The sequence below is a fragment of the Megalops cyprinoides genome, chromosome 18, assembly GCF_013368585.1.
Source record: "Megalops cyprinoides isolate fMegCyp1 chromosome 18, fMegCyp1.pri, whole genome shotgun sequence".
NCBI lineage: Eukaryota > Metazoa > Chordata > Actinopteri > Elopiformes > Megalopidae > Megalops > Megalops cyprinoides.
Genome location: NC_050600.1, coordinates 3,843,653 through 3,867,491, shown reverse-complemented (window position 1 = coordinate 3,867,491; position 23,839 = coordinate 3,843,653). Strand labels below are relative to the sequence as shown.

The 23,839-nt window shown below is 50.3% G+C and overlaps 1 protein-coding gene across 9 annotated transcripts in view; it reads right to left on the bottom strand.

The window, feature by feature from the left end:
• Positions 1–3,300: 3,300 nt before the first annotated feature.
• Positions 3,301–23,839, bottom strand: part of dysf (dysferlin, limb girdle muscular dystrophy 2B (autosomal recessive)) — an 84,524-nt gene continuing 63,985 nt past the window's right edge. For 5 of the 9 annotated variants that reach the window (XM_036551671.1, XM_036551669.1, XM_036551673.1 and 2 more), the window contains 16 exons: positions 23,694–23,753; positions 15,631–15,729; positions 13,967–14,095; positions 13,377–13,532; positions 12,643–12,734; positions 11,778–11,948; positions 11,352–11,494; positions 8,564–8,703; positions 8,245–8,333; positions 7,878–7,973; positions 7,235–7,376; positions 6,699–6,798; positions 6,173–6,345; positions 5,774–5,883; positions 5,359–5,506; positions 3,301–3,739 (listed from right to left, as the gene is read on the bottom strand). In XM_036551671.1, coding sequence (XP_036407564.1) covers positions 3,680–3,739; positions 5,359–5,506; positions 5,774–5,883; positions 6,173–6,345; positions 6,699–6,798; positions 7,235–7,376; positions 7,878–7,973; positions 8,245–8,333; positions 8,564–8,703; positions 11,352–11,494; positions 11,778–11,948; positions 12,643–12,734; positions 13,377–13,532; positions 13,967–14,095; positions 15,631–15,729; positions 23,694–23,753 — 1,908 coding nt within the window. In that variant the 3' untranslated portion in view covers positions 3,301–3,679. The remainder of the gene's footprint in view (positions 3,740–5,358; positions 5,507–5,773; positions 5,884–6,172; positions 6,346–6,698; positions 6,799–7,234; positions 7,377–7,877; positions 7,974–8,244; positions 8,334–8,563; positions 8,704–11,351; positions 11,495–11,777; positions 11,949–12,642; positions 12,735–13,376; positions 13,533–13,966; positions 14,096–15,630; positions 15,730–23,693; positions 23,754–23,839) is intronic. The other 4 variants (XM_036551677.1, XM_036551678.1, XM_036551675.1 and 1 more) reach the window with 1 other exon arrangement.

Sequence of the window (23,839 nt, the reverse complement as noted above, 5' to 3'; positions counted from 1 at the left end):
TTAGAAATTGTTGCTTCAAAGAGCATACATAAAACACTTAGAATACTATTTTTAGGGGTGATACTGAAATGTAGGGCTGTGCTATTTTTTATTTAGGGTATACGACAGGTTTTGTTTACTGTTGAATTCTATTCTGAATAACTTTATTATAGATTACAACAACATGAAGTAGCAGAATGGACGAAAAATTGTTTTTACGTTTTAGGAGAGTTAAGGATAATCCACAAGTGCTTGTGACATTCAGAGGTGTCTCTTCTTCGGCTTGCTGGTTTCTAGCTTGTGGTTTTGGGGTCCCGTGGATTTGATTGAGCTGGACAAGCAGGGTGCTGAAGAACTCTCCGGAATGCCCTGATTTTGAAACTGTAATTCATCTTTTTCTGATTGGATGATGATCGACTCAGGATAAGCAAATAACTTTCAGAGGTTTCTTTCACCAAAGAAAATTGGGAGAAGAGGGTTCACAGGATCAGAATTATCCCGCAGAAAGTGAATAACTAAAGGTAAAAATGTAATAATACTATAATTACCCTGGGCACAGACAAGGTTAGGATTATTCTAGGGCAGACCTTGAGTTGGACATTCATACTGATTCTACATCAGTACTCTGGACATTATCTGTCCAATGAGCAACAAAATGCTTATGAGGCAAAACTCTCATCTGGAAAACTCTCACTATGCAAAAATATTCCACCAGTGAAAAACCAGAGGAATATTTCAGTATACAAAATGCATATTAATATGAGCTTTGGAATACACAAGCAAAACGGCAAACAGTCAGATGACCTGGTGATACAGTTTTATCAGAAGAGAGGTACATTGTACACATACATATTTCGTATACAGATGGATATAGTTGGAGTGCACATAATACATTCTGTTAATTCACTGAAGGCACAAGCAAATTCATAACAGGTACAGTAGAAATGAACTTGGTGACATGGTTCGCTGAAACCACGTCATCCTAATAAAAATGCAACCCTAGCACAAAGAAATCACCTGGATATCCGTAATCTTCCGATGGCTTACTCACTAGGTGTAAAACCAAAACTAGATAAACCCTGTTGACTGTCATTCTGCGGTAAACACAAGGCACCAATTGCATTAAACAGCATCCAAGCTGGGGCAATGTGTCGGCTACTTTTGATATTACCCACAAAATACATTTACGTCCCCCTTCAGAGGACCAACCTGCAGTTTTGGGGTCAAAAGGCTTTAAGTTTCACCCCCCGCTGCGGGTAAAATTCAGACGAGGCGCATTGGTGTTCTAGGCAAAGGCAAAGCAGCAGCTAAGGCATGGAGATTCAGTGCATCTCACAGCAGCGTTGAGCAGGCAGAGGGAGACCTGTCGCGTATTCTTTGGCCAAGCCCCTGTCTCCACTGTGTCCCTGTCACCCCCCCCCCAACACGCACGTAAAACCAGACACAGTGGACTCATGTGGTGCAGGCATTTTTTGGTTGTTTTTACACCCCCTCTCGCCCCACCACCCTGCTTCATTTCGGTAAGGCTTTCCGTTTTGAATAAGTTGCTCATATTTAGTGCCATTCTTATCATTGAGAGGAACATGTAAACTGTTCAGTTAACATCACCGAATCTCAGGCCCACGTCCACAGGCCTTGTTGAGGGAGCTGTAACTACTTTGATGGATTCCCTTATTAGTGGCTTTTCCGCCATCTAGTGGAAGACCGACGGTAGCGTTGTTACCTTGGGGGAGCCCCTCATTCAGAAAGTGAACAAGGGACACCATGGATTCTATAGCTGATAAGTCACAGCCAAAACAATAACAATAAATATTAAAAATAAAAGCATACACAACACATAAAGGAGTGCAATAATGAAGAACACTGCAGCATATATTAAAAACCACAAATGGCGACCTCTGGACGTGTGAATGCTGTCATTTTGGATAAGCTGCATGCACAGCACGGCACGCTTCCTGTATTTATTCTCTCTTTGCCCTTCTAGGGTCTCACACCATTCTTACACCAAGCACAAGGCTGCACCTTTAGCCTATGAAAGACACGGGGCCAAACAGACGACCCCTTGTTTCTTTCGGGGTGAAACAGACACACGTGAGAGAACTGTGCGGCGGTGCCAGTCCGTCAGCCCCCCCGCCGTGCGAGCTCGGTCAGCCGTGCGGGAGTGAGACTGACACCGCTGCAAGGAAGCCGCGCTGGCGGAGGGAGAGAGGGAGGGAGTGAGGGAGAGAGAGGGCCCTCGCCACGGCTCCGCGCTGCACAGTCTCCTCTGTTACCCCTCCTCACGGCAGCCATATCAATGGGGGCTATTTAAAGATCAAAGGAGCGTTCCTCCGTGTGTACACACTCCGGGCGCTCGGACGGGATGCAGCTGGATTAGCTGGGGTCTCGGTGACCTCTCCCGTTCCACCTGCTCTCAGCGTGGAGCCGGGGAAACACCGCGGCGAGCCAGGCGGCGCACGCGAACCGCGCTCTGCATAAGAGGCTCAGTGTGGCACGCGACCCCGCCGCGACCCCGGCACGACCCCGGCACACCTGATTCCATGTTGTGCTGAGCCGTGGGGAAATGGAACTCCAGACTGGATTACAGAGTTCAGCCTCAGTTTCTCTTTCTCAAGTCCTGTGTTTTTTCCTGTACAGACGCACACAGGCGCGCACACACACACACACACACACACACACACACACAGGCACACACACACAGACACACAGGCACACACACACAGGCACACACACACAGGCACACACACACACACGCACAGATACACCCATGTGCACAGTGTATCTCTGAGCCCCAGTCAATTTTGTGAAGGATTTTTTGTAACGAAACCAGCATGGCGGATGGTTATCTCAGTGTTGCACACTGATGGTAAGGTCTTGGCTAATAATCACAGCAGAAGACCTACAAGCACAGAAACAAATCCTGGATTTGAGCTCAGCTGCTGACATGCCCCAGAAAGAGACATGAGACAGATGCATCTCACCCACTGGGTCAAAGCAAGAAGAAAGACACATCCAGCTGGGAAAAAAGGCCAGGGTTTTAAAGACTACACAAAGGATTAAACAGAAAACCAGATTAAAGTGTAACTGGGATTCAAAGGGAACAGAGAGAGGGTTCATGGCTGGGTTGCTGCCAGGGCACCATGTCCACAGAGACGCTGCACACACACACACACACACACACATACACACATACACACACACACGCGCGCGCACGCACGCACACACAAGCGCGCACGCACACACACACACACGCGCACGCACACACACACACACGCGCACGCACACACACACACACGCGCACGCACACACACACACACATGTGCATGTGCACACACAAAGTGTTTTTCCTGCTGGCTCAGAGTCCGCTGTCCCCACGTTACTCAGCTTGCATAGGTATGAGTACACATTAATCCCACAGAGTGGCAAATAAGGGCAGCTATGCAGGATAATTATTCCTTTACACACATGTGTATATATATATGTATACATACATACATACATACGTACATATGTAAATTGCAGTTTGGAAGGCTATACTGTTCTGAGAGTTAGAGTTGTGTTCTCTAATCAAAAGGTAAGTTTATGCTTTTTACTGAAACGGAAAAAGTGAATGTTGCAGACAGCATCAGCAGAGGGGTTTTCTGATATGCAGTGTTGCCGTGACTCCCTCTCTGTCCCCGCCCTCCAGGGCTGGCCACAATCACTGGTCTCCCCTTCCTCCTCCGCCGAAAGGGCTCACCAGCTTCATAGCAGCGTAGTTCTGGGGAAGGAGAAAAGGAGACATTCAGCTCATCAGCTTTCACACTTCAAGCAATAATGTTAACCTGACAGGAGCTGTAGCGTGTTCATGCAGGTAACCACTTTAAAACCGAACATCCACACGCACGCCACCACACCTGCACTGACTCAGTCTGAATTAACATCAGGTGACGCCACCCAGCACCTGCCTAAAATCAAACCTTTACCATCACTCACCTTCAGCAAAACGCATTAATGCGTGACAGAGTGACACCAGACAACCATCTTTTTGGACTTTGGATTTCCTTTTTTCCGTCTTTCTTTTTTTGTTTCCAAACAGTGAATGGAGACCGCACTGGCCCTGGAGGATGTCAGTGCTGAGGCTCCAGCAATCACTCAGCAGGCTGACAATGCAAAGTTGCATCTGCACCCACAGACGGACAGGGAGGACTCACACTGCTTTTAATTCCCCTCAAATGCCCACATGCTTGCAGTGAGCAGGAAAGGATGAACAAAATGCTGTGTGTGTCAAAGGTGTCAAAATTGATTTGTGGAGAAATTGTTACATGGGAAGACATAGGATACGATTGCAGAGTCACACATAATATTTAGTGTAATTTCAGTAGGCCTTAATAAAGCATATATGACACTGTTATTAGCATGGCCTCACTACATTACATAACAAGAGAATTGTAATGCTTTAGCTGTCTCTGATAGAGTGATATATTGAAAGCTATACAAGAAATGAAACCGTGCACATGAAAACAAGTGATATATTAAAAGCTATACAAGAAATAACCATGCACATGAAAACAAATGATATATTACTACATAATGCATATTTATTTCTAAATGCTTTATAAACATGTTATATCATGCCTATAAATGTGTTGTATATGCTTTACAGAGGCCTTATAAAGGCTTGTTCAGTAATTATGACCCTACATACTATATATATCCCATGATTCTGGTCCATTTTCAGGGAGATTAAAACCTTAATACACACACCCACACGCGCACACACACACACACACACACACACACACACACACACACACACACACACACACACACAAACCCCTTCTTGGAAAAGCACTGGTAGTGGGTGCTGCTTTAATGGAGAGTTGTGAGTAAATATTGATGAAGTTCAGACCCTGTACTTGCAGAGCTGGTTCCAGCTGGGGCCAATTTCCTACAGACAGGGTCTGTGGGCCGGCCCCTCCTCACCCCGGCCGCGTCAGCACAAGGCCCGCCATTGTGTCCCCTGCATGATCGCCCCCAAACCTGCTTACACTCCGACCCCATCAGACCCACAATGCACCCCTGCGGGATCCACGCTGAGCAGGCTGGCAAAGAAGAGTGTGAGCGAGGCTGGCCCTGCATGTGGGGTGGCATTCTTGCCACCAGGGGGCACCTGTGAGCACATCTGCTTCCCTTCACAGTTGTGACACAGCCCCAGAATGTCTGATGGCACTCTGAGAAGCCAGTTTTTCTGGTTTTGTTTTTTGTAAGGAGGTGACGCTTACTGCACATAGCAGTGCATTTAGACCACAGCGTTTGTGAACACTTAGACATCTCTATGCAGCTCAGGGCTGTCTCTCAGGGGCTGCCACACAATGGTCCCTTTTTCTCTGTGCTTACCGGGAAGGAGTAGAGGAAGATGCCGAGGAAGAGGACGAGGAAGAAGAGGATGATGAAGGCGATGATGACCCATTTGAACCTCCTCCACAGGATGTATTTTAAAGTCTTATATGGAGAGGAGAACCACAGGAAGGACGTTTCTGGACGCCTAGGGAGAGATTCACGGTTTCAGAAGTTCATGACTTAAAACAATCTTCATAGTAACAGTAATCTTGTAATATATAATAGTGACAATTATCTTAGTAATATACAGGGGCAGCATTGTTAGCCCAAAAAAATTAACTGTCTACCCCTATCGTTTGGTTCACCATTGTTTTTCTCCCATGGATGATCTAGTTAGAAGAGATGTGATTGGCTGTTAGCTATGGGGACTCAGAGGAAGAGATCTGATTGGCCGTTAGCAGTGGGGACTCACTGAGGTTCTTCCAGGTGGGGGTTCATGTTGGGTTCATCTCTCCCCAGCCCTGCCGGCCTCTCTTCCTGTTCCTGCTCTGACACAATCTCCAGAGACATCTCCACCTTCCCCTGGGAGACAGAGGGGGACAGAGAAGTGATCAGAGAGGGCACATTACGGACGAGAGCACCCTGGTGCACAGCTACCTAGTGAAGCGAAAGTGAGAGACGGGCAGCGGGAAAACGGAACCTTGAACGGGATGCAAGAGAGGCAGACCGGACACGTGAACAACTGGAGAGGAAGTGAGAAATAAAGAGACGGAAGGAGGAGAAAGAGGAAGAAGAGAACGGCGCGGCACAGAGGGAAGGGAGGGATGATGTCAGAGGATGGGCAGAGGAGCTCAGGAGCGCTCTGACTCACGGCGACGGTCTTCTCTCCGTTGCTCTCGCACACGCACGGCCACCAGCCCTTCACCGTCTTCTGCTCGAACAGCGACACCAGCTTCTCCGACGGCTGCGACAGAATGTCCAGACCGCACTTCTCCGCCGACTTGGCGGGTCTCAACATGTGATTCAGGTCCATCTCCAGGCAACCTGTGTGAGCGAGAGAGAGAGAGGGGGAGAGTGTGAGAGGGTGAGAGAGAGAGAGAGAGAGAGAGAGAGAGAGAGAGAGAGAAAGGGTGAGGGAGAGGCAGGGCAAGGCAAGGTGAATGTCTCTTACATAGGTCTATTTTGCTATGACTTTTTCAGTGCGCTCTGCAGTGTGGAGCCCTTTGATTAAGCACACCCATTTCCTGCTCCTCTGTGCACCAGGATCCTATCAACGGCTTTCATTCAGGGCCTTTCTGGTTCCTGTGTGTGCCAAGCCTGGGGGAACTGGGCTCGAACAGCACTTGTCATTTTGGAGGTGTAGTGGAAGCCCCTCCCACCACGGGGCGTGGCCTTACCAAGGTAGTCGTCGAAGGAGAACTTGTCGTTGTCCCAGATCTGGATGATGAGCTTCGGGGGGATCTTGGTCTCAGATTTATCCAGGCTCCAGAAGTGCTCCTGAGGAGGGGGACCGCAGAGAGCCAAAGCCCCCAGGCCAGGGAAACCTTTAAACATTTTAACCATAGCAGCCAGGAAAGCCTATAACGGAGGACACTAGCAAAACTCCAGTGGAGAGAGCTTTACAATACATTACATTCATTTAGCAGGTGCTCTTATCCGGAGCAACTTCCAGCACAATAGAACATAAGCATATCCATTCAAGGTGAATAAGCAACAGTGTCAGACCAGTGTCAAATCCAACTGCATCAACCAACCACATTAAATGTGACTATATACAGGGGTGGGCCCAGTTCTTTCAGATTTTAGTTTCTTCTTCCAAACTTGAGTCCACTGCACATAGAAGAAGGGAATGATTTGCTGGTCAGCTGGTGATTTGGTTTGAGTGTCTTTCCGTACTCCAACCATTAGAGGGCGCCACCTCGTCTGCTCTCACCTTCTTGTCGATGGTGCAGAGCTGCTCGGCTGGCAGGTAGTGGAAGGGAAACAGGAGCCTCCAGTTGAAGTTGCCCTCCCCGCCGAGGGAGCGGTAGTGCACATCGGTCTTCTGTTTGTTCCCCTCATGACCCTGCATCCAGCTGAGAGAGACACACAGCCAATCACGGCTCTCCCCTCGACTGCATCACCTCATTACATCACCGTATTCATGGGCTGTACATGCAAATGGTTGATTTAACCCCGTGAAGTCTGTGGATAATCAGGTTTTTTCTTCTGTCTTACACAGGTAAGATTTTCAGTGACTGTTATAGCTGCTAGGTTTTATTTATTTTTTTCTGTTATATGAATTTATTTTCCTCATGTAGTTTTAATGTACCGATGGTGCTATACAAATGAAGGTTATTATTATTACAATATTTTTATTAGAATATAGTCCAATCTGGAAGTGAGTGTTGTGTGCACAATCTACACAAAGCAGGTTATCAAGTTTTCCTTTACACACTAGCACTATGGGTTTTTTTTTTTGCTTATCATTGTTCGCATTTGACTGACTCCAGAAGCTGGATTTTGCTGTTGGACTTTCAGTTGGACTGTCGTCCACACAAAGATTCCCCGACACTGACTCGGGACTCACAGCCTACCCTTTGACATATATGTCACTCATCTTCTCCCCGGTCACACTGACATCATCCAGGATGACATCACTGGTGTTCCAGACGACACAGCGCAGGAAGAACCTGTGAGAGAACCGGAGAACAGTGAGGTGACTGTGTGAGAGAGACAGAGAGAGAGAGAGAGAGAGAGAGAGAGAGAGAGACAGAGAGACAGAGAGAGAGAGAGAGAGAGAGAGAGAGACAGAAAGACAGAGAGAGAGAGAGAGAGAGAGAGAACAAGAGGAAGGGAGAAAGAGGAAAAACAGATAGAGGTTGATAGGGAAATGGAGAAAGAGAGAGGGGGGCAGCAGAGACAGAACAGAAGCAGCATAGCATAGCATCTTTGGGCTCATACTTCTTGGCTTTCCGTGGACAGATGTTGAAAGGGGGCCCTGGGGGCCCTAAAGATTTGGGAAAGAGGTCCACCCACATCTGCAGTCTTCCCTAAAATGTCAAGAGAAGACAAAGCAATCAGGAGAATAGAATGGGACTGTACAGTGAGAAGAAAAAAACCTAGCATGTAGTCAGTAGAAAAGCTAATCAGGAGGACAGGAATACAGTGCAGGTGTAGATTGTGCTGGATATTGTTTGGTGCAGTATGCTGCTCTCCAGTGATTCTCCCGGTGCAAAGGATTCTGGGAGCAGGACTGTGCCCTTATGCAGGTGGGTGGTACCTGTTCGATGTCGGGCTGCAGCGGGCTGTAGAGCGGGCGTGTCTCCACATGCTCAGGCACCAGGCCCTGCCTGCGGAGGATGAGCAGCGCCAGACGCTCCTCCACCGGCCCCAGGTGAGGGTTGGGCGGCTTCGCCTCATCTGTGGGTACACCAGCACCAGGGGGCTCAGTCACACACAGACACAGCAGGACCAGGGGGCTCAGTCACACACAGACACAGCTGCACCAGGGGGCTCAGTCACACACAGACACAGCTGCACCAGGGGGCTCAGTCACACACAGACACACCAGCACCAGGGGGCTCAGTCACGCACAGACACAGCTGCACCAGGGGGCTCAGTCACAGCAAAAACACAGCTGCACCAGGGGGCTCAGTCACACACAGACACACCAGCACCAGGGGGCTCAGTCACACACAGACACAGCAGGACCAGGGTGCTCAGTCACACACAGACACTCCTGCACCAGGGGGCTCAGTCACACACAGACACAGCTGCACCAGGGGGCTCAGTCACACACAGACACAGCTGCACCAGGGGGCTCAGTCACACACAGACACAGCAGGACCAGGGTGCTCAGTCACACATAGACACTCCTGCACCAGGGGGCTCAGTCACAGCAAAAACACAGCTGCACCAGGGGGCTCAGTCACACACAGACACACCAGCACCAGGGGGCTTAGTCACACACAGACACAGCTGCACCAGGGGGCTCAGTCACACACAGACACAGCTGCACCAGGGGGCTCAGTCACACACAGACACAGCTGCACCAGGGGGGCTCAGTCACACACAGACACAGCTGCACCAGGGGGCTCAGTCACACACAGACACAGCTGCACCAGGGGGCTCAGTCACACACAGACACAGCTGCACCAGGGGGCTCAGTCACACACAGACACAGCAGGACCAGGGTGCTCAGTCACACACAGACACTCCTGCACCAGGGGGCTCAGTCACAGCAAAAACACAGCAGCACCAGGGGGCTCATAGAGATAGATGCACCTGTACGAGGAAGCTTAGTAACAGTGGAGATATAGACAGACAGACACAGAGACATGCGTGCACACACAGAGACACACATACACACATACATACATACATACATACATACATATATACACACATACACACATACTTACATACATACATACATACATACACACACTTCATAAAAAAGACCAGCACAAGCATTAGTCAGTGACTGAATGGGCGTGGTGTGAAAACACCAGCGATATTTCCCAGCATCCACTGCTCTCTGCTCCATGTTTGCCCTGACCGAAACTTCGTTTCCTCATGTGTCCTGGGAGAGCCATTAGCAATCAGACTATGACAATGTAACACTCTCCATTGCCTTTCATAGTCTATTGCGCTCCAGTTGGCCTTTCGGTGAATGAAGTCATCAATGGGATTGTAAAAGGAAAGACTGTAAAATAAACTCTCAAAGTATTTTATTTCCACCGCTATTTCTACTTCTCTAAATGATCCATTGATTTCAACACTGTTGATCTAAGGAGAAAGTTTTCCGAATTTTTTTTTTCTCCTGAAAACAGAAGAAGACCGGAGAAGAAGAGCTAGGTCTGGTAGAAACCCCTGCGTCACACCTCGGGAAACCCTGTCAGCTGAAGGTCAGAGGTCAGGGGGTGGGTCGTACACGGTGAGCTCCACGGGAGCCGCTGCTCTCCCACAATCCCAGCTGCTGCCGGCAACCGTGAGAGGATAACCGTGGTTGCAGAGAGCAGCACTGCACCGCCGCGGTGCTGATGTTGGCGCGGGGGCTTTGCAACAGTGCGAGATAAATCAGCGCAATCTCAGCAAGCGTGCCATCACACTGTGGGGGGACAGTGGTGTCACCATCTCCGGACTCTCCGGGCGGTGTGCGGCGGGACAGTGGCAAGGGGCAAGTGGCAATCTCCTTGTCTACCCCCCCCCCCCATTCCCCCCTCCCACCTGAATGGAGGGGGAATCCAGGGTACCTCGCGGAACGGGAAAGGCCGGGGTGGGGGACAGTGGATCAGTAGGCCGTCGTACTTTTTACATTCACATTGGGCAGAGCAGACCCAAATGGGCCTCAACCCCTGCCGCGCAGAGTGACGCACTCGGTGTGAAATTACAGGATGCGTGGCATTGTAGGTTTCCACAGCCCTTTTCCCCTTTGAATAACCTTGTGTAATTCTCAGAGCTCAGGCATGAGCCACTCTCTCCCCTTTAATCTCTCTGGAAGGAGCCCCGACCCACCCTGAGGAGATACACACCAAAGAGACTGATGCTCAACCAAAGCAAACTAACCACAACATGCGGTCACGTTTTTAACGACGGAACATGGAACAAGACGGGCTGATCATTCCACCAGCTTCCAGAACTCTGCCTCATGGCTCTGCACCAAGGCCGCCACGCCTCCCCGCAGATCAAACACAAATGCATGAATGCGCACACACACACACACACACACACACACACACACACACATGCACTCACACGCGCGCACACATGCACGCATACACGCACACACATACGCATATGCACGCACACACACACACACACACACACACAGACATGCATACCCCCTGACACGCACACACAGAGAGGAAAATTATGCTGGGCAGGTACTGTGTAGGCTTTGTGTTTAAAGTTAAGGGGGTACAAAGATGTGTAGCTGACTTTGTTACCTGGGTTTACCTGAGCTGGCTGAGAGGTATTGACAGTGTTACCTGGGTTTACCTGAGCTGGTTGAGTGGTATAGAGAGGTGGAGCTCACAGTGGGGACGGGCTGAGCGGGGGGGACTCACCCAGGTCGGCGGAGGTGTACTCGTGTCCCCTGAAGAACACTCGGTCCTGCTTGTACACGGGCAGCCTGTAGTTCCTGCGCTCACACAGCTGCCTCAGGAGCTGAGTGGGTTTCTGCTGGTCTCTCCACTGATTCACCCCCGAGCTGAGGAGGACAGGGGTGTTACTGTTACTCACTGAAACTGCACACATGCACACACACACATACACATACAGAGAGGTGCAGTGTGTGACTCTCAGACAGGTGCAGTGCGTGAGTCACAGACAGGTGCAGTGTGTGAGTCACAGACAGGTGCAGTGTGTGACTCACAGACAGGTGCAGCATCTGCATCACAGACAGGTGCAGTGTGAGTCTCGGACAGGTGCAGCGTGTGAGTCATGGACAGGTGCAGAGTGTGAGTCTCAGACAGGTGCAGTGATTGACTCACAGGCAGTAGGACTGGGGGAGCCCGCAGCGGCCGCCGTAGCGGGACAGGAAGCGGTTCTCCAGGTCGATGACGGTCTCGCCAATCTTCTCGTCCTTAGACAGCAGGTCGTAATCGTACAGCATGATCCTCAGGTCCTTCTCCAACGGCAGAGTGCACGTCAGATCAAACATCCTGAGAGAAGGGGAGTTCAAGGGCAAATCTCATCATTCATTCACTCATTCATTCATTCATTCATTCATTCATTCATTCATTCATGCATTCATTTTCTCTTTTGGGCTTTCATTCTCATGTTGTTTCTCTCCTGCATTCTTTTGCTTGTTAGTTTGTTGGTTCACTCATTAAATCAATATTTGCCAATCAGAAAGCTTCCTATAACATGAAAAAGTCTCCCTCTCGCTTCCTGGCTCTCTTCCTCCCGCCCCGTTGATGCATAGCTCCTGCCATTCTCCACTGCTGTACGTGTTTCTGTGTGCAGCCGGACACACAGAGAAACATGAATAAACATGGAATAATATAAGAAGTCTGCTATGAAATGGCATATCCCCGCCGATGAAACGCATCAGTTTCAGAAATGGAAAACTCCTGACACACACACACATAATGTAACACATTATTGCCTCAGAGATGCTCTTATGCCAAGTCAGTGGTGAGCCCCTCCCTTATTACTGAGAGTGCAGCGACCCCTGCTGGTGACAGACACCCACACTGTACTGCCCACCTATACCATCCAGAGATCATGATACACACTCACAGTGCTGACCCGATTGTTTTCCTTCCTTTTAGGGTTGTCTGCAATATTTGCAAACATAGAGAGGAGGAAGGGAACAAACAAAAAAAAAAATCAGAAAGTAAAAAAGTGGCTTACTTTCCAAACACAGGGTCCAGTGTGCATGGGATGTAGTTGTCGTGGTCATTGACGGACTTCTTCCCCAGAGTTATCTTCACGTAGGGGTCACACTGTGCATGCATGCACACACACACACACACACACACACACACACACACACACACACACACAAAAAAGGAGCATCAGTGTAAATTTACCTTTTACATTCACAGCTATGTAACATATCAATAATGTCAGTATCTGTCATGGCTGTCTGCCATCAATGACATCAAAGTGTTAACATCTAGTTAATGAAACACTATAAATCCTGGCCTCATATTCAAATTGCAAGTGAATTTGTGAGAACTAAATATTTTAAATAGCTCACAGCTACTTGGAGTTTTCAATATAATAACTCCTTAAGTTAAGGAGTCCTTTTCATATTCAGGATGAGCATGCTGTTGTTAGACAGAGAGCCTTCATTTCTATGCAGGCTGCCAGTAAAGTGGTTGTGCGATGTGGGGTTAGGGTTAAAGTTAGGGTTAGGATTAGGGTAAGGGTCAGTGTCAGGGTTAAGGTCAGGATTAGGGTTAGGGTTAAGGTTAGGGTTATGATTAGGGTCGGGGGTTAGGGTTAGGGTTATGATTAGGGTTAGGTGTTAGGGTTAGGGTCAGGGCCAGGGTCAGGGTTTGGTCAGGGTTAGGGTCACAGGGTGGGTTGATACTCTGTGTTGGACTCCAGCGGGGTGGAGACTGGCTCCATGCAGTGCCCACCTTGCCGTTGGCATCCTTGGGCTGGAGGCCTGTGGCCTGGATGATGTAGACGCGCACCAGGCACTCCTCGATGCCGTTGGGGGGCAGCTGGCGGAACTGCCGCGGGGGCGAGGGGAGGGAGGGGTCATCGGGGAGGGGGTAGATCTTAAACATTCCCTGATGAGAGAGGAAGCAAAGACAGATATGAGGAAACAGGAGAGCCTTTCAGCTGGGCTACGCTCATCAGAGAGTGTATCACTCAGCTACAGAGCAGGATGTTACAGCTCTGATGTGCTGGAACGCTGGGCTCCCTAGGTATCCACCACGCCTAATCCCGCTGTAATGACAGCGTATGGAACAGACACAGCATTTCCTGTCCGCTTGTCTGTCTTTCCTCAGTGCTCCGAGCTTTAACTGTCACTTCTGTGAGCTGCTTCGCTGTCAGGATGGAGCACAAACTGGTTGGCTCATGCATCCCACGCAATGACTGTGGCCCAGTTGTAGATGCATGTGATTTGTGTGAGGTGAGGAAAAACAACTCATTTGGATTCTTTGATCATGTGCTCCCCAGGGGGTGTAGTTTCAAAGGAACCACCTGTCGCCGAACTCACCTTGAACTCCCCCACAATGGAGGGGTCCTCGCTTTCGTCCTGGGTTTTCCCCCTGTACAGTTTGAACGTCTGGCAGAAATCTGCCAGCCCCCCGAATCCCTCCACCTTCTCCAGCTCTCTGTCATACACCTAGAGAGAGAGAGAGAGAGAAGGAGTGAGAGAGAGAGGGAGTGAGAGAGGGAGAGAGATGACAGGAGACACGCAGGGCCTCAGGGTTGCCAGTGATGTGGGGGCTGTGAGCTTGACCTGAGAAAACCTTCCAAGAAGTCTGGACCCTGTAATAAATTGGCTGTAAAGCAGGGTTTTCGGAACATGTCAGACGTGTAACTGCAAACCACCGTGTGCGAGGGCATGTGTCAGGCACATAAACCCAGTGACGCAAAGGCGGGCATGTAAAGAGACGCACGTTAAGCAAATAAATGCGCTAACAATGTGGCGGCGTCACATGACCGCCGTCCCGGGCGAAACCAGCATCAGAGACGACCCCAACGAGACGTCGTGCAGCTGAGAGCGATCCCCACCGATATGACAAATTACATTTTTAATGAATCATTAGGTATATTCATAAATAAAGCTAAACACGTCAGTATTAGGAGAATCGTAATCTCTCCTCCTCCCAAGAGACCCGTTATTTAAAAATATCTGCCAGTTCCTCTTAAAGAGAAACGTCTGCGTCCCCCGATGACAAAGAGCCGGCCGCCTTTGTGAGGCTTTTTTTTTTCCACATCCAACAAAAGACAAGGTAAGCCTGGGAAATAAATGAGCTGGGCTGGAAAGAGCGGCTCACAGAGGCGGAGTCGGCTGGCCTATGAAGTCAGCCCGGCGGCGAGCTCTCTCTCTCTCTCTCTCTCACCCGACGTGAATTCATCGGAAAGTCGCCCCACAGCCGTTAGCGTTTAGCGTGGGGCTCGTGGGAGACGGGCCCCCTCCCCCACCCCCCTCCTGAGGAGAGGGCAGGCGCCGTGCGACCCGTCGTTCTGTGAAGAGGGCTACTGTCCTCCCCGCTAGACGTGTGCAAGCCACCAAACGCCCTCCTCGGTCCAAACGCGGTGATGTAAGCGCAGCGTGTCAGCGGAGGCTCTGTGTGTGTATGCGTGTGTCTCTGTGCGTATGTGTGCATGTGTCTCTGTGTGCATGTATGCGTGTGTCTCTGTGTGCTTGTGTGCGTGTGTCTCTGTGCATGTGTGCATGTGTCTGTGCGCGTGTGTGTGGTCAGAGACTAATGAACAGCGACACTTCGCCATGCCATGAACGTTTGTGAACTTTATTTTGGACGCTACAGTGAATTTTATCACACCTGCAAAAAATAAAAAACCCACATATATGAGCAGGTGTTGATTTGAAAATGAAATTAGGGCTGGTGTTTCGGTGGATGTGCCATGCAGTCAGTTATACCGTATGCCACATGGGGAAAGCACAGAGGCATGTGTAATGTTTAAATATTAAGACATGCTACAGTCCCTGATCATTTTACATGGACAGGCCAGGACAGAGGACTGGGGACGAAACTCTGAAACCCTCTGAGAACTGAAACAGAACAGGTGTGTGAGTAACTGAGTGAAAAAGGAGCGCTGAGAGACATGAGAACCTGGCCTATCACCTGCTGGCAGAGGTGCATTATGGGTATGTTCTCAGCACGTTGAGGAGAGGGGCGGGGCAGGTACCTGCAGTGTGTCGAAGCCCTTCTCCAGGTACGTTCCACACTTGTGCCTCTCACCTATGGAAGCATAGAACTTACTCCACCAGTCCATAAACTCTTCTTCCTGTGGGCAGATAGAGGGGGGGGGGGGGTGTCACACTCCTGGCATGGCCCTGAGGCAGACAATAATAATGACAACCACAATAACAATATGATGAAGGGGAGAAATGAATTGCACATGCATTGTGTTTTGTAAGTTTATCAAAGCGTCTGACAGCTCCCTCCCCCTGCCTAACAGCTCTTGTACTGTAGCGGGATGAGTGTGTGAAATGACTCCTCCCACTCCACAATATGGCGGAAAACACACACGGGGCATGCTTTGAAAAGGTGTACTGCACTGGTGGTCATCAAGCCCATAAGAATATAACACTGAAATTTTCATATTTCAAGCAGACTCCCTCTACATGGATGACTCATAACTTTCCATCAGGTCATCTACAGAAACAGAGGTCTTTGGATAGGCTAGCTTCAGATATGGCATTAGATGAATATCAAACTTTTTTTTTAACGTTTGCCATTTGTCATCAACTTACCCACTGTATCATCTGTGTCCAGCACAGTAAAAAGCAAGTTTACAAATAGTTAGAATTATGAACAAAATTTTTAAATGGGAATGTACGATTTCCAACTTCCAACCAGAAATGTCCGTGTGATTTATAACAGATTTTGAGCATGCACACACATACAGTAGCTCTGACAGAGTTTCAACCAATGGCTGCAGCCCTCACTAATGACAGGTGCATATTGTCTGTTAATATTTATGTACTTCTCAGTGCCTGACTCTTAGAAGCAAGGGTGAGATTCCCCAGGAGACTGCCATCAGACTGTCAGAACCTCAGAGCAGAATGCGATAGACAGACTTGCTTGTGGAAAGTTAGCCGCATCAATAAAAGTGCTCTTTCCAGCTAATTGCTGGTTAGGGATGATACAGAGGAAATGGAGAGAATCAGCCACTAACCCCACCTGCTTCACACCCACCATCATCCGCACAACAGGGCTAGAGTGTGACAGGATGATGGCTGGTTCTTGCATCAAAGACCTGAACTCCTGTAAAGAGGAGGCTGTCCTGGAGGAGGAACCAGGAGCAGAGAATTCAGGGAGGGAGGTAAGACTCAGCCAATCAGAGAGCCAATTGACAGTTAGCCCAATGAAAAACTCCAGTGAAATAGAAAGGAGTTACCTTCCAGCGCAGTTACACACATACACACACATACATACACTTAGACACACACAAAACACACAAGCAAACAAAAAAAAACAACACATACGCTAACACAATCATGAACACACATAAAGCACATTTGTGCAAATATCCATATACACGCATGCACACATACAAACACGTGCATGTACATGCACACGCAGGCACGCCCACACACACGCAGGCACGCCCACACACACGCAGGCACGCCCACACACACGCAGGCACTCACTCACTCACGCAGGCACTCACTCACTCACTCACTCACGCAGGCACTCACTCACTCACTCACTCACGCAGGCACTCACTCACTCACTCACTCACGCAGGCACTCACGCAGGCACTCACGCAGGCACTCACGCAGGCACTCACGCAGGCACTCACGCAGGCACTCACTCACTCACTCACGCAGGCACTCACTCACTCACTCACTCACTCACTCACTCACTCACTCAGGCACTCACTCACTCACTCACTCACTCACTCACTCACTCACTCACTCACTCACTCACTCACTCACTCACTCACTCACTCACTCCCTTCCCCATGTGCACGCACTTCTCCCGGTTCAGTGAAACTGCAGAGTAACCCAATGTTCCTGTGCGGGTAATGAGCTCTGAATGTGTACCAGACCATCCTGTCCTCCCTGCCATGTGTAGCATTATACCGCGGTCTGGGAGAGAGGCCGGCAGGCAGGGACCCCGGCAGGCTGTGTCAGCGCACATCACAGCGTGCACGGACCGAGCCCAGCGGGACACGCGCCCCCTTTCACAGCACACACTGTCACCGTGAGCGTGCACCACGCTGCTTTGTGCCCCAGCCACGGGACTCCAGCAGGACGGGATTAATGGTGCGACAATGGCTCAGGAAGCTGCCGGCCGGGCAGCAGACGCCTCCGGCAGTGCCCGTCTCTCTCGCACCGCGGCTGCCTGTTTGCCCTGGCTCTGTCTCCCGCATTCCGACGCCACGCTGATAATGAAATCTGATGAAGTCTTCTAGCGGCCGCCGGAGCGCAGGGAGGGTTCCCCCTGGTCCGGGTTTCGGGGGGCCCCAGGGGGGCCCTGGGCGGCAGCGGCGGCGGCAACGTTGGACACGGCGGGGCCCCTGCGCTTGGCAAGCCCCGGGTTTCTCACAGAGAGCGCACAAAGAACGGCCAGCGCTGACGACACCGTCCGCCCCGATGTGGAAAACCGCGAGCGAAATACCAAAAAAGAAGAAAAAAAAAAGAAACATCACAAAGAGCTTTGAATAGCGCCGGGGGACAGATTATCCGGCGCAACAGTTAACTCACCACACCGCCCCACCAGCACACCCCTCCGCCCACGCGGGACCGGCGCTTGGAAACGCTCCGGTGACGCAATAGAGGCGTCTTTTTTTAGCGGCAGAACAAAGATCCCTAACATGGCCGAGGACGCCTGTGTGCGTGCGCGCTGCAACCCGAATCAGATCGCCTCTCCGCTGTTCTCACACACACCCCCATGGCCCACGGGATGTCTGCTGCCTTGCACTGGATAAGACGAGAAATACCTCTCTGCGACGGGCGGCACAAGTCTTTATTTCTTGCTCTATTTGGTGTGGGCAATGCAATAGGAAAGGTCACGTGTCCCAGTTGAGGGAGTCAGACCCTAGCGTATGGGGGTTCCAGCAGGCCTGGCACTATGGGGGTGCTTAGGGGTGCATTGCACCCCCAGACGGACCTCAGTGCACCCCCAGTTGTCTACTTACATCCCAATGTCTACATAGTATTTACGACTTTTTGTGCACCCCTCGTGGATTGCAACTGCACCCCTCTGTATTTTCTCCTGGCGCCGAGCTCTTTCTCCCGGCGCCAGTGCCCGGGGCCAGAGGTGAGCCGAAGGTGCCAGGTACGAAGGCGCTGTCACCTGCCAGCACGTCCACCCCGGGGGTGACACCCTCAGACGTCGGAGCCGGGCGTAGGGCGAGGGGCGAGGGGCGAGGGGCGAGGGGCGAGGGGCGAGGGGCGAGGGTTTTCGTGGCGTGGCCAGCGCGCGGGACGGCCCCTCAGCACCGCTTGCATTCCTCCTGCTGCAGCCGCCATCTGAGAACGGGCCATGTGCTCACTGTTTCTGTCTGACAGGAGGGAACACATGCGTGCCTGTGGCTCCCTCTGCTCAGCTCTAATGAACTGAGTCTTTGTTGCTATTGCGAGGATTACGGGCCAGGATGCCGTCTTAATGACTGTGCGAGGCACTCCATGCCAAGGAGGGTGTGTGTGCATATACCAGGGAGAGACAGATACACTGGATGACTATAGCAGGATTTAGAGAGAGGCTGGGTGTGTGTGCATATACCAGGGAGAGACAGATACACTGGATGACTATAGCAGGATTTAGAGAGACGCTGGGTGTGTGTGGGTATGACAGTGAGAGACAGATACAATGGGTGACTCTAACTGGGTCCTGAGAGAATGCACCAAGGTGTAGAGAGAGGGCTGGTGATATATATAGGTGGGCTGAGATAGGGGGTCAATATACCAGGATAGAGAAAGATTTTTGTGGAATGTACTCACATGGGGACAGGTGCTGTATGAAGATAACCACATGGAGTATGGTAGGTGACAGTAGGTGAATATATCCAGGTGGATAGAGGAGCTGGGTGAATACCCCCAGGTGGAGAGAAATGTTTGTTGCATATACTACACGTGGACAAGTGCATGGATATTGACAGCAGGTGAGTATACCCAGGTGAAGTGAAAAGCTGGGTGAATACCCCCAGGTGGAGAGAGATGCTGAGCATATGCCTGTGGTGATAGAGTGGGACACAGACATGTAAATAACTGCTAGAAATGACTGTGAGTGCACTCAATGTCAGAGATGCACCAGCAGAAAAGCCATAGACGATTGACAGGACAAATGGGAAGCCCACAGAAGTCCCTAACAGGGAAGACGAGCAGGAATCAGGAAATGGGAAATAAAAAATAACAGAGTATTCACTCTGATGCCGGGTTCATGGATGAGAAAAGGTGGGAAACTCTCAGGGGGTAGTGAGGGTCTTCCTGCTGATGCCAGGGCTGAGGGGGAGGGGGGACAGGGCTGTGTCAGAGTGCTATGCTGCCATCAGAGCTGTGGACAGGGGGGCCATGGGAACAGGGAGGGAAAGTCAGCCCGCCCCCAAAAAAATGCCATCCAAACTGAAGCGTGGAATCCAGCAGGAGCAGGAGGTAACTATAGGGCGTCTGAACAGAGGTGCACTCCAGGCGTCTCTGACGGAGAGGGTCGGACAGCTGACAAAACAACTCAGCAAAAGCAAACCTGACATTGTACATAGCTCACTTAATGGTGGTAGGTACTTCAAAATTCATAATGTGGAAAAAACTCCACGAATCCACATCTTAGGTCCTCCGCCGTTTAGAGAAGTAAAATAAACCGTCCTGAAACAGCCAGGGGGAATTTGTTACACGCAAACCCTTGAAATTTGGAATCTGAGTGCAGGTTGCAGTTGGTCCAGCCCGGGACGGCTCCCCCTCGCCCCCCCTCGCCCCGCCAGCCGTCCTGCCATTCTCTGGTGGAGTTTGAGAAGCGTCTCTCCGCGTGGTGCGGCTGCACGCCAGTGCATGGGAGCTGCGTTCCTGCACAGTTGCAGAGCCCAGCGGAGGGAGAGGTCCAGAGCGGTTGCGGTCGGTATAAATCAAGTGCTAATTCAAATAGCATCTTGCCGAGCGCTCGGGCCGATGCACGGTGAACTGCTCTGCAGAAGGGGGGGGTATGCCTGCCTCTGCCCTGAGCCACCCCCCCCCCCCCAGCCACAGGCGCGGGGCCCCTGCCACTCTGGCCCTGCTGCTGGAGGAGGGGTGCATGCATTTCACTAAAAGGCAAAAAAATAAACAAATCTGAAATTTTTAAATATTTATTCAAAGCACGAGATGGAAACCGAGTTTGGTTTGTCTGGTTGGTCGGGTGAACTCTATCATGCAATGACAGCATCATTTGATGACTACGGCAGTGCAGACATATACACACAAATGCATACACACGCACATGTATGCACGCATTCACACACGCACCCACACTCACACACGCGCATGCCTTCACACGTTCACCCACAGGCACGACCATGGACATCATCCACACACATCCTCAGTCTTTAGTCTCTGAGTTGTTGAGGAACACACGTTCACCATGCACACTAAGCAGCTAACAGGGTCAGATCCTATCCTGTGCTCTGTGGTGGTAAGAGGGAGTTGGGTGTGAGAAGGTCCAGTCACGGCTGGGTCTGTTTCATTTCTGCAGAAATTCCAGAACAGAGAACTGGGGAGAGAGGATGCTTGTGTCTCCATCCACAGGCTGGACCTCAGATAAGGCAAGTATACATCCAGAGGAACAAGAGAAGAACGTTTTCTGTCTCTCTCATTTTCTTTCTCCATCTCTCTCTCTCTCTCTCAGCTCCCTCTCGTGTGGATTCAATCAGATCAGGGAGGCGGGATCACCCACCCACAGAAAGGAGAGACTCCGCCTCTGGTATGCCGTGACTAACAAGGCTTAATTGCTCGTTGAGAGGAATTTGTCCTGATTAGAAGAGAAGAGATGTTGGAAGAAAAAAAAGGACATGACTGTTGCTGATTCCCCTGTCAAAGAGCAGCAATGAAAAGGGACAAAAAGACACTGTTTTAGAAGACCTCAGAAACGTGAAAAAGCGCTTCTTTCTGGACAGCGCACTGAGCTGATAAAACGCTGGCTTTCTCTGAGCAATGCAGGGCACGACCAACATGATCTCCCCCACTCTTGTAAAATCTGAATCCTGAAAATTTAATTAGGGGAAAACTGATTAAATGCACAATTCTTTTTTTCCTCGTCACTTTTTTTTGTGTGTGTGCGCGCGTGTGTGTGTGTGTCTTAAGTCTGGCTTGGGGATATGCGTGGGGAATCTTTTAACGGCCCTATTTACTTTGGCTTCACTCAGAGAGAAAATTTCGGTTTTGATCATCTGGTTTGAATATTTTCTAATAAAATAAATATCTTTGTTTGCAGAAAGAGAAACCTCCATATCTTGGCTAGCAAGACAAAGTCAGTGCTACATTTGGAGCATGATATAAACAAGTCACTATCAAAGGGCTTAATAGAGTCTCAGGCTGGGAAGCAACAGAGGGACATGTCTGTGGTGCCGGTAGTACTGAAACTGCATCACATTTTACCCAATTGGGCTGGACTGCTCCAAGCCTGGCCTGTCACCTCCTAGGGCTTGAATCTGAAGATACACAAGCATGCACACGCACACACACACGTGCCCTTGTACACAGACTCACGAAAGTGCACGTGTATATACACACACGCATGCAGGCACACACACACACAAACTCACGCTGAAGCGCATGATTACACCCACGTGCACATATAGCAAGACACATGCGCATGTACACAAGACATGCATGCACATACACAGTCAGCCCTCTTGCACACGTGCACACAGACACGTATACACATGCACAGCCGCACGCGCGCACACGCACGCGCACACACAAGAACACACACACACACAAGCACACACACGCAGAGCGATTTCAATGCAAATTCCAGAGTTTCTTGAAGCTTGAATAAAAATCCCAGCTCTATGTTTTATTCAATTATGGCTCCCTGGGCTTAATCCGAAACAGCATCCACCTCCGCGGCTTTGTGGAGGAGCGCCCTGCAACCAATTTCAGCTGTAACAAAAGAGGGGTTTACAGGCTCAGATACTAATAATAAAGCAAATTTGGTTTGCCATTGGACAGCAAACCTGTAAGCACTCACAGGGGGCAGGGGGGATGGGGGGGGGGGGGGGGGGGGTCTGGCAGGTAGCAGAGAGGCTAGGACAGAGTTCCCGAACATCACAATCAAACCCGTTCCCGGACACCCTGTGCCGGGGAGCGGAGCGGAGAGAGGAGGAGAAACCGGAGAAACGCGAGCCCTCTCTCCGGTCTGGATGTCGGACGGGCCTCCTGTGGTGTGTTATTTACACAGTGCTGACTGCACTCCAGAGAGCGTTTAGAGAGAAACCCCTCTCCCTAAGTACTAAATCCCCAGGGCTTAGCCTGAGCAGCCAGTGGAACAGCTTTCTGAGCCATGCAATGTGAGAACCACGCTCTGGCTACAGTCGCCTTAATGCTCTTAAAGAGAAACTTCTGGGATTCCAAAAAAAAAAGAAAAAGAGGTTCCAGGATGAAGAAGAAAAAAGAAAGAAATGGAATCCATGTTCTTCCCATGTTTCTTATCTTTCCTAATCACATTTTCTACTGGAATTAAGCTCACGGTGCTCAACTGGAGGTCCTGCGATGAGGGGAAAGCTTGGTGACCCAGCAGAGCTGAAGAGTTCAGTGTCAACGACTCGAGTCCTGAATCCTGTGCCGTATAATTACGATGGTAAATGATCTCCACAGACAATCATCCAGCTGTCGCAGCCTCCTTGCGAGGATTTTAAATCAGCTTGTTAGATCTCACAAATCCTCGGCAGTTTCACTCAGAGGCATTCAGAAGCAGCATTCAGGCAGGGATTAATGAGCTACGATGTCACTCCATTTCCTCTGATCTCTTGGTCCTAGCACAACAGTGCCTCACCAAAGCAGCACTAGGACAGCAAACTACTTCACAGCGGCTGTGCAGTCATGGTGCGTCACTTCATAGGCTCACTTCATTAGAGCTCCTCAGAGGTGGTGAGGCTCCCAAACACTTCTTTACCATGGTGCAGGGCAACAGAACTCACCAATGAGCATCATGGACTACGCCTACAGCCGTTGCCATGGTATTTTCAGCACACCTGATGGTGCAGGGTGTGTGTGTGCGCATTTGCTCACACAGGGTGAGAGAAGAGAGATTCTGTGGGATCATACGTACATGGAGGCTGGATCGAGAGGTTGAGATGTTAATAATGGCAGAGCTGGTACCATCTGCAAGCTACAAATCAAAACCATTGGGTTAGCGGTTTAGCATTAGACAAGGCGTCAATGGCTGGAATCCAATCATACCTTTGACCCACCCGG